Source organism: Glossina fuscipes, unplaced genomic scaffold, assembly GCF_014805625.2.
Source record: "Glossina fuscipes isolate IAEA_lab_2018 unplaced genomic scaffold, Yale_Gfus_2 2, whole genome shotgun sequence".
In the NCBI taxonomy this organism is placed as follows: Eukaryota; Metazoa; Arthropoda; class Insecta; order Diptera; family Glossinidae; genus Glossina; species Glossina fuscipes.
In genome coordinates, this window is record NW_023998416.1 from 9,227,817 (window position 1) to 9,238,124 (window position 10,308).

General features: G+C 32.4%; 2 protein-coding genes across 2 annotated transcripts; one reads left to right on the forward strand and one right to left on the reverse strand.

Moving 5' to 3' along the window:
- On the reverse strand, positions 1 to 5,220 carry LOC119633487 (mitochondrial proton/calcium exchanger protein). The gene is made up of 5 exons (XM_038027070.1): positions 4,560 to 5,220; positions 1,745 to 3,684; positions 1,559 to 1,663; positions 1,148 to 1,480; positions 1 to 828 (listed from the first exon to the last, which is right to left on the reverse strand). The coding sequence occupies exons 1-5, from the start codon at positions 4,627 to 4,629 to the stop codon at positions 658 to 660; spliced, it is 2,619 nt and encodes an 872-aa protein (XP_037882998.1). The 5' UTR covers positions 4,630 to 5,220; the 3' UTR covers positions 1 to 657.
- Positions 5,221 to 8,646: 3,426 nt separating this feature from the next.
- On the forward strand, positions 8,647 to 10,089 carry LOC119633670 (U6 snRNA-associated Sm-like protein LSm1). Its single transcript, XM_038027340.1, has 4 exons — positions 8,647 to 8,787; positions 8,855 to 9,123; positions 9,176 to 9,360; positions 9,419 to 10,089. The coding sequence occupies exons 2-4, from the start codon at positions 9,066 to 9,068 to the stop codon at positions 9,590 to 9,592; spliced, it is 417 nt and encodes a 138-aa protein (XP_037883268.1). The 5' UTR covers positions 8,647 to 8,787; positions 8,855 to 9,065; the 3' UTR covers positions 9,593 to 10,089.
- Positions 10,090 to 10,308: the final 219 nt, after the last annotated feature.

The following is a 10,308-nucleotide window of genomic DNA, read 5'->3' on the forward strand; positions in this document are numbered from 1 at the left end:
ATTAAGCACTTCACCTGAAATATACGAGTTTTCGTTTAAACGTACAGAATGGATTAGGCTGATACCGCTATTATAATAATAAAAATGTAAATAAATAAAATCGTAAAAATAAAAAACAAATTCATTTACTTAAAAAAAATCACTAAAAATCTCCAGTTTCATCTTTATATGAAATTTCAAACACAACTTACAAAGCGTTATTTATAACAATATGAAATACGTATATACAGTTTTATTGATAAGCAGGTGCAAGGAATTTGTGATTAAAGGTGGATCTTAACGATAATCATTTATCTGATTTATCGCCTTTTTTTAATTACAAAATCCTTATACCTTGTTAATATCTCGGCTGTTTCTTTCTTTAGATGAAAAATAAAATATAAAAGATCACGCAATTAAATCTGCAAGACATACGAGAGCTGATGATAGATATCAAGAAATCAATAAAATTAATAATAGCATAACCTAAAAGGTAAAGAGGTAACGAGAATTGCCTAAGCTCCATGTTATATGGTTTGGAACTTTCTTTTTACTTTAGGTTTTATTGGTATTATTAGTTTTATTGTCAAATCTTGTGCCTTGGATCGGTTCGTCGAGATCATTCTGAGATAATTTATAGGAAAAGTTTCTTATATTTTTGCCCTTTACCGTTTTCGGTCAAATCATTTTATCCTTGGAATTTATTTGGGTAGCTTTTGATGGTGGCGGGGGTGCAGGTATAGTAGATGGTGGTGGCATTGGTGAATGTATATCATTTTTGGGTAAGATTTTCTCCTTTTGCTTTTCGGCCGCGTCAAGTAACGCAGCCTCTTTGCGAGCATCAGTTTTCTGGAATAAAGTAAAAGAATATAAATTTTTATTTTTCAAATTTATAAATAAAAATTTCAACCAATATACACTAAATTGAACCTTTGATGTGATTTACTATTTCGGATAGAAAAATAAGAGTATAAAAGTCTTTGTATGTGTCTTTTAAACGGTCTTTCAATCATAATGGAAAACACTAAAGTCAACATATATCTCAATTGAGGTATATTTGCATAAATTTCCAACAAATGAAATGAAGAATTTGAGTATCACATAACTTGCTATGCTCTCATCGTTCGCTTGACAAACACAATCAAATTTCAGTTCATACACAACTTACATCGGTTTTCAAATTATTTTTTTGATCGGTAATATTTAAATCCTCGCATGCGTCCTTCACTAATTTGGCGGGATCCACTAAATCCTCACACGGTTGCGCCGGTGTTTTGCAGTCTGGCTTAATGTACTTGAGTGTGTTTCCACTTTTTGCACCAAGTTCGTTGAAGGTTCGATTAATCTTCTTCGCTTCTTCTGCGTCTTTTTGACTTTTCGCTAAAGCCTTCTCAATTTTGTCTTCGGCTTCTAAAAGTTGCTCTTTATCAAGCAAAGCAATTAATTCTTCTAATTGCTTTTCATTAAGTTTAACGTTTTCGCGACCAATGGCTTCAACCACCTGCGTTAAGTTGAAAAGAATTCTTTTGCTTTTAAAACTCCATCTAAAAATAATCATTGTCAAAAATTACTTACATACCTTAAGAACTTCATCGACTGTTATAACACCATCCTTATCCGAATCCAGTTTACTTAAAACATTAACAATTTGCGTAAGTTTTGACTCGTCCGAGGTCTGCTTTAGCTGCAATTCAAATTTACATGAAATTTATACATTCATATACCTATTTATATATGTTTTGTTCATAACTTGCGAGGGACTTACTTTCTTTATCGTTTGTACCAGCTCGTCTATGTGAAGAAATTCCTCTCCGTGCTTAGCAACTATTTCAGCTTTGCGTTCTTCTTGTAATTGTTGTTTATGTTTTGTTTCGAAATCATCAAGCACTTTATCCAATTGTCCAATCATACGATTGACTTTTTTGAAAAGCATTTTGGCGGCGCGACTTTCTGCCACAGGTTCTTGCACAGCTTTTCCGACCTCCTTTAATTCTTTTACATCCTCTTTATATTCTTCTAGTTCCTCTTTAATTTCTTTAATAGCTTCTTTCTCAACCAACATTTTCTTATCGGTAGATAGAGTTTTCAGGGCTTCATTGAGCAAAGCGACATCTTTAGATGAAATGCTTTTTTCTTCTTCCATTCTCTTTTCATTTTCTGCCGCTTGAATGATCATGTTGCGTTCGGAGCAAATAGCATCACTTTCTTTCATAACTTCCATCGTTTCTCCTATCTCGGGTTCTGCTTCAGCTTTAACTTTGGCCTTAGCACGTTCCTCTTCTCGCTCTTCTTCCCGCTCCTCCTTAATTTTTCTTTCCTCCTCCTTAATTATTTCGATTTGAGTTTTATTATCGATTTTACCTTCACGTTCACCAATGGCGGCTTTAGTTTGGGTGGCCAGGGAATCCGGTAACTTTCTTATTGTTTCCTTAAGTTTATCCGTGGTTATGGAATCGTCTGAGAGTAACATAGTGCGCGATAATAATAATAGGGTCGGTGGCACTTTTTCATTTAAGGACAAATCAATCCATTCCTGTAGTTGAGTTCGCATGCGTTCCTCTGTCAACCCATACGCTCGCATGCCACGCGACTTACACGCCTGCTGTAATTCCCACAAATCCAAAGAGTTGACACCTTCTCTAGCAATCACACGATCGTCTGTGGTTAAAGACCGTAACTTCATTCTTAACTGGAACCTTAAGAAACTTGTGGTGCCCACAGTATTTAATTCTAACACCCTACAAAGGGCAATTAATTGTTCACGCGATAAAGAATCCAAAGTAATTTCATCTTCAAATCGTTTCGCATACTTAATTATTTCCTCGTTCGATGCGTATTCATTGGGATTTTTGATTTTCTGGAAGAACATGTCGAATTGTTTTGCTTCTTCGCTTTTATGTTCTTTATGCTGCACCGCCATCTCGTCCAAAGTCTTCTGCAAGAATTTCACCATTTCTATTCTTACTTGCACAGACTGCTTCAGACGATCTTCTCGTTCTTTAGCCGTTTGAAAAGTCGAAGGCAACATCCCAGGAAAAAATTTAATAAACAATGGCAAAAGTAATTCCAAAAACGGTACAACGATAAAAACTGAAAAGGGTATCAAACGAAACAAGTCCGAAGTAGTGCGCAACAATAAGCGATTTTCTCTACGATTTAAGGTTTTGCCATTCAGAATACGCCACAGTAATTTACGGCATATATTAATATCAATTACTAATAAACGAAACCCATGATAGTAATGCACCAATTCCTCCCAAATACGATCTTTCAGAGGTTTCTTCACCACAATCGCTTTTGGTGTAGATTCATTCAATTTTTTGCTTGCGCTTGCTGTATCGGAATCCTTACTTGTTATATGGCCAACGCTTGCAGCCTCCGACGTAGTAGTAGTAGCACTAGATGCTTCTTTCATGATTTCTTCAACCTTTTCTTTCTGTTTATTCTTCATAGTTTGGACTGTTACTTCAACTTTAGAAGAAGGTTGATCGAAAAGCCGATGACTTCGGTAAAAATACCTCGAAATATTGTAGACGTAAGGTTTCGTTGGATATCCCATTCTGTTGGCGTTTTTGTTGGAGAGGACACTCAGAACTTCAGTTGTATTATTGGTTGACAAAAAGCGTTTACCAAGATACAAACGCGGAATATAGTTATCCTGCCTGTACTTCACAAACATATTTGTACAAATATGTGCAGTGGAATCTGAGAAATGTTGTTTTAGAAATTTTTAGTAGTATTTGTATTTTATTGTTGCCTTCTCTGTGAATCATTTTAAGTATTTTACATAACCAATGTGAACAATGCTTTTGAGAATACGTAAACGTTTCTTATTATAAAATGAGCGGCCTCCACTACTTTTGAAAGCGGTTGTAAGAATTTACATAATTACTTCACTAATAATAAAATTGACGGGTGCAAATTATCAAGTGAACACTAGCAAAATGTTTTTTGATGACTTCAATCAAAGCTTCTCTCCTTTACTAACTTTATCACATCTAAAATGTCTTAAGTGGACATTAAAATAAGAACCATATATGTATGATGTCCCATAATGCTATTAAGTAATTTCTTTTTTTTAATTTATGTCGACATTTGCAACCAAAACTAGTGTCATTAAATTACCAAAGATAGGTAAAGATCCCTTTGCATTTTTAACATTTTCATATATTTTAAGAAACTGAAAAGAAGGTAGTATTTATTTTCCTATTTTAATATATAAAGAAATGCACATCATAATTTATAGCGGCATACAGGCGAATCAATTCTCACTGCTAAAATAATGTATTTTAGCAAAGACATGTAGTCTCCAAAATCGATTACGGAACTGTGACTAGTTTGGTAAGGAGGAATTCCCGTTAAGTCAAAATATGAAATAAGGCGATCGGCATATAGCTAACTATATTGCACTAAACTGAAAAAATCTTATGTGTTGATCTATTGGGCATCTTTGTAACTAAAAGTTGGAAAACCAGGTCTTCTCCATTTTGCTTATGTATAATACTTGGCACATGAGCTCACAATATTTTTTTAACATAGTTTTAAAGATGTAAAATTTTGATCAGATATCTCGAACTTACATCTTTTAATGGGTAGCGCTAGTTCGGTTTTATGGCCACATTTCCTATAACTGCGCACAAAAGTGTTCATTTTACTTCTTTTTTGTTTTGGTTTGTGATTATATATTCGCTTTTATTTAGTATGGAATTTCCCGTCAATATCTTATCGTTTTTCGTTTTGCAAGCAATTGTGCACACAGGTGCTGCTTATTGTGTTTAATGAATTTTGTTAATGAATTAAAAACTTTCTCCCGAATAGCCTTCATAAGAAAAGCACTTTTCAAGATCACAAAAGAAAAGGAAAATAAGTAACAACAAATAAATAAAACCTTGTCTATCCAAATGTTATATATTTACTTTGTACTCTTTGCGAAAATTTTCGATTCAAAACGAGTACTCGATACAATTTGCACTTTGTTACTATCTCTTTCCAATAAGTTTGCATTGAGCGAGATAATGTAAAAGCGTATTACACAATCTCACGTGAAATTTGCGTGAGTTCTTGTTCGATTTTATACCTCGTCTATTATACACCCTGTGTAATTACAGATATGTAAAATAGTCGTCATCTATAAAAATTTTTGTTTCTCTCTTATTGAAGTGTTTTTCATTACCATCCGATGGAAATTTTATTTTTATTTAATGGATGGAGGCCTGGAATTTTTTTGTAATTTCGTTTTCACTATTTTATTTTTACAATTTTTTATGTCGCTTTCGTAGAAACTTTCGCGATTTTTACTTAAGAAAGCGTCTTGTTTTTTACAAACTTTTGACCGAATAGGAAAGGAAAATTTTATTTCTATGCGAATAATCTTACAAAAATAATATGCTGGCTTTTCCTAGTTTTCTTCAATCACATTCCATTAAGAGTTGAAAGCTGAGAGATTGAAAAATTAATACTAGGGATGAGAAAATAAATAAATTCGATTGGAGAATAAAAATCCCTAAATACAAACCGGAATGATAAAAAAAATGAAAAACTCTGGAAATAATCGTTAAACTTAGAAATATATTTCTTTACAAGCCTTTGAATATAAAACAAAATAGATTAGAGTGAAAATAAATGACAAAGAATAAGAAAACTCTGGAAACAGTATTAAGCCCAGAAAAATATTTCTTTAAAAATGATAGCAGGGCTACGTCGTAGGAAAGTGTAAGAACTCCCTGTATATGCACTGTAAAAAGAAAAACAAAATTTTTTATAAAGACTGTTTTCTTTTTACAGTTACGTATGTTATTCAAAGAGCCGGTGTCTTATTCTTCATTTTTATTGGTTCCCTTTGATTACAATCAAACGAATGTCTATGATTTCATATCAATTTCTCAATAACTATGTTTTCGTATGAATTTTTTAAAATACATTTTTCGCTTTCAACAAAAAAAACAAGTGTACATTAGTGTAAGATGAACATAGATTAGATAAATAATTTCTAGATTTAAAATAAATTTCCTCCTTATGCGTTGTTTTTTCTGTTTCAGTTGTGTCTATACATGTAAAGCAAAGTTGAAGCCCCTATCCGAAATTAGGAATAATGCTACATTGTGTCATCTCCCAAAAAATAAAACAAAAAAAAATAGGAAGAAAAAAAAGACATCTTTCAAATTCAAAAGCTATCTTTTGGCTTTATACTTCATACTATATTATTTTAACTCTTTTGATGTTATATTATTTGAAATTTCAATTTATACCATTCATTATTTTCCAAAAAACGAAAAAAGGTTATAAAGGCGATTGACTTTCAATTTAAAAGATATTTACTGAACTGTTTTATTAAAGAGTAATTTGCAAATTACGAGAGGATTAATAATAGTAAATTCTTTCTAAATTCTTTTTTCGTTAACTAAATGATACAGAAGGCCAACCAAGAATAGATTTAAGTTGTTCCCCTAAAGTGGGAATGTAGACGCAGCTTCGTTTTGTGAACGACTATACATCTGTTTACAACATATGTTTTTGCAATATTGTCGATTATAGAAGATTTACCAATGTTCAAAACACATGCATGAGACTCATTGTTTTGTTTTTTCTGTTTGTAGTGTTAATGTAAAACAGCTGGAATATTCATCAAACTTATGTCAATAGCTGTAAGAAAACCATATAAGATATATCCAGTTGCTATGATTCTATTACCAGGTTACAAAGGAATACTATAGGATAGATACGGACAGGTCCTTATAAAAAGTAAATCATTTTTTGTATTTTCAAAGTTGGTTTCATTTTTACCATGGTTTGTACGAAAATTCGGGACATCACCACTGCCATATATGAACACATTCCGACACATTCTTCTCTGGCAGACGTACCTAGTTGTTCTCTTTGTTCATTAGGAGATTTTATATTTTCACACGACATAACGAACAAATTAGAAGATTAAATTCAATCAATCACAAAGAAAAACTATAACCACTTCAACAGTTAATTAGTAAGATGAAAAGAAATCAAATAAATAACGACGTAACAAAAAGAACTTTAACATTTACAAAGCTTTTGTAGCTTCTTTTCTTTAGAAAAACAAATCGCAAAAGTAATTGGCGGCATATTTAATAACGATTATCAAGTATTCATTCATTGCATGTCTATCAAACAGAGCTGCCATCATTTTTATTTTCTACAATATCATACAAAAAGTTAGGCTATCATCACAATGAAGTTTCGCTTTGCTTGCATTCAATTTTGCTATAGCAATATTTCAAGGAGTTTCTTGCTGTTTGCTTTACGTGATTTGCGATGGGATCCTGCCTTGCTTCCTAAGGAAGTATGGACGTCAAGATAGGACAGCTTAATTTTTCTTAACAATACTTTTTAGTGAGATAAAAGTTGAAAGATAAATTTTATCGCATTCACTTTCTTATGACGACATATAAGTGCGTGGACCTCCAAACATTTTAATTGTGGCGGTTATGCGAGATTCAGGCCCAATTGAACATAAGCTTCTTACTTGTTGTATGTTCACAATATATATTAAGATAAATTTATTGCATTCGAAAATTCTTCGAAATTAAAACCAAGTAAGTTAAATGTTGTGTATTCTCTACTCCATTCCGTCTAATTCCCCGTCTATCTTCCCTTAAATATGGAAAGTTATAACTTGCTCTATTTAACCTTATCTTTCATTAGAATCTATGAAGTCATCCGAAAAATAGATAGAAGGATGGACATATTTCGATAACAGACGACAATTTTGGAACAATTGTTATAGCAATATCCTAAAAATTAGACCCTGCTGCTATATAAAAACTTATTTTTGATGAGAAAACTTTATATAGAAATTGGTTCGGTAAATGATTCCATCTGTTGCGAAGTTTTTACATTTATTGATACTCTGCCAAAGCTTTCTATCGACTTTTATCGCGTCATATTAAAAATCGCAGTTTCGTTTCAACGACTTTTCCAAAATAATGCGCTATTGATGGTGATGCGCGGTGATGGACATGTTCCAATCCAATCATTCCAGATTGAACGCAAAAATAAAAGGAAAGAGATTAAACATAAAGGCGGACGAAATCAATTGGTAAAGTTCTAACTAAAGTTGTTCTGTGCGTTGTATACATCTACGCTAATTTAATATACCCTTTACCACAATTAACGTAAGAATAATATAATGCGTATACAATACTTAATTGTGTACAGGGACAGCAAATTAATGGAAACTAAGAAAATTCGATTCGTCTTGAGAAGAACAATGGGAGATAGTGCCTTTTTCAGGACTTCGGGACACTTTTATTTGAGTTAGGACTTCCCTTTTTGGTATTCAAAGAATAAACACTCAGAAAAGCACTCACTGTTCAAGATTAATAGTAAATACATTTTTTTCGGTTTCCCAATTTTGTTTGTGCGTGTTACAAACCTGAAAAATTGCTAGAACATGTGCTAAGATCAACAAACAATAAGCTTACACGAAAAGCCGTCATTTCCATTACCAAAGAGTCCGTTTGCCTATTTTTCTTTATATACCTTTCCGAAATTATAGAAACTGGTATTTATGTCCATTCTAAAGGGACTTTTCAACTTAAAGCAATCTTGAGAACTAACTGCGTTGTGATAAAATATTTACCTTAAATAGTAATAAAAATATTATATGAAAAAGAAACAGACTTTCGATGTTTATACAGCTAAGCTGCAAATCATTTATCTGAGGTGCGCAAATAGATTCAAGTAACCATTTCGAAGTGGTAACCGTTTCGAACAATATATATGTGCTATATTTGGCATTTTGTTGTCATTCGCAAAAAAAAAAACATTTTACAGGTAAGAGGAAATTCATGGAACATAATGTAATCTTTGTATAAACTTAATTTTCTCTCTGTTTTTGCAGTTTCAACAGACACCTTTCAACATATATTAGAGCCTTCGTGATTTAGCTAACACGTTTTTTATAATTTAAAATTAGTTTTTTAGGAAATTTCAACAAATTGAAGAGTGAAAGAAAAAGTTTACCCAACCCTTTTTGAGCTTGTCCACCTTGTCGACCTCCATCATTTTGGGATCCGGAGAAGTTGGAGTAGTTGAGATAACTGTGGTTTGTTATGGCCGATGAACTAAACCCCTTGGCAGGCACAGCACATCTTTTAGATGAAGTAGATAGTAAGCAAATGAAAAAATGTCCATGCTTTGTTCTTAGTGGAATTCTTTTTAGAAAAGCTTATGGTTCTTTTAAGAGACGGACGGACTTTAATTGGGTATTTGCGTTCGGTGGATCAATTCGCTAATCTAGTATTACATCGCACTATTGAACGTATTCATGTCGGCAATAACTATGGAGATATAGAGCGCGGCGTGTTTATTATTCGAGGGGAAAATGTTGTTTTATTGGGAGAAATTGTACGTACTCAGGACTAAACGTGTAACGCGTAGAAAATGTTTTCAATCTTACTTTCAGGACCGGGGTAAAGAATTGAAGTTGCCGTTAAAGGAAATATCTGTGGAAGAGATTTTGGATGCGCAACGACGTGAGCAAGAGCAAAGGCAAGAAAAACATCGTTTGATTTCAAAAGCTTTAAAAGAAAGGGGCTTAGCTGTCAATTCCGACATTATCAATGAAGATTTTTGCTGATATGTATATGAGTTTGCCTGAATATTAAAAAGCTTTTTTGCAAAAATTGTTTGATCCGACGTCTTCAATGCCTTTACATTTTCCTTAAACTTGCATTATTTAAATTTTAATTGCCTATTTTGCTACAATTCTAGACAACGTTCTAAGCTTATGAAATTTATACTTACATATATATATAATATAAGGATCATTATTTTCTATTTGAAATAGATATTTAGAGACGATCTTTCGTTCTCTAATCCGTCTAAATTAAACATAATCTTTCATTTTCGAAGGATGGCTTTCCTTTGTATTTACACTATGAAATTTGACTGAGATTTGGTCAATACCATATTTTGACTATTAGCATCTCATGTTTTATCTGTAACAACAAGTTTACAGTGATATAAACAACTCAGAAGGAATGCGGCAAACATCGATTCAAGTACTGAAGCAATGTACAATTCTACTAAAGTGAAATTTTTTTTTACTTTTTCAAAATGTAATCTTTTATTATATTTATATATGAATATATATATACGCTATAATATGTTAGATTTAAAAGAAAAATTGTTTTAGTGAAAAAATATAAATTCTATCAAATCTTTTCCTTGCGAATGCCCATGACAAGTTTACGACAAAAGAACAAATATATTAAGGAAAGGAAAGGACGAATATATGTCCAATCGTTCCATAAATTTCGATTTGAATCGGAGCAAATTTAAGAAAGTTCGAAT

Bases quoted from the DNA above. Each gene is read 5' to 3' on its own strand.
- LOC119633487 (XM_038027070.1), bottom strand. From the start codon at position 4,629: ATGAACACTTTTGTGCGCAGTTATAGGAAATGTGGCCATAAAACCGAA. The intron at 3,685-4,559 runs GTAAGTTCGAGA...AACATTTCTCAG, and splicing joins AGCGCTACCCATTAAAAGAT to ATTCCACTGCACATATTTGT. The intron at 1,481-1,558 runs GTATGTAAGTAA...AACTTAACGCAG, and splicing joins CAGTCGATGAAGTTCTTAAG to GTGGTTGAAGCCATTGGTCG.
- LOC119633670 (XM_038027340.1), top strand. From the start codon at position 9,066: ATGGCCGATGAACTAAACCCCTTGGCAGGCACAGCACATCTTTTAGAT. The intron at 9,124-9,175 runs GTAAGCAAATGA...AATTCTTTTTAG, and splicing joins TCTTTTAGATGAAGTAGATA to AAAAGCTTATGGTTCTTTTA. The intron at 9,361-9,418 runs GTACGTACTCAG...TCTTACTTTCAG, and splicing joins TTGTTTTATTGGGAGAAATT to GACCGGGGTAAAGAATTGAA.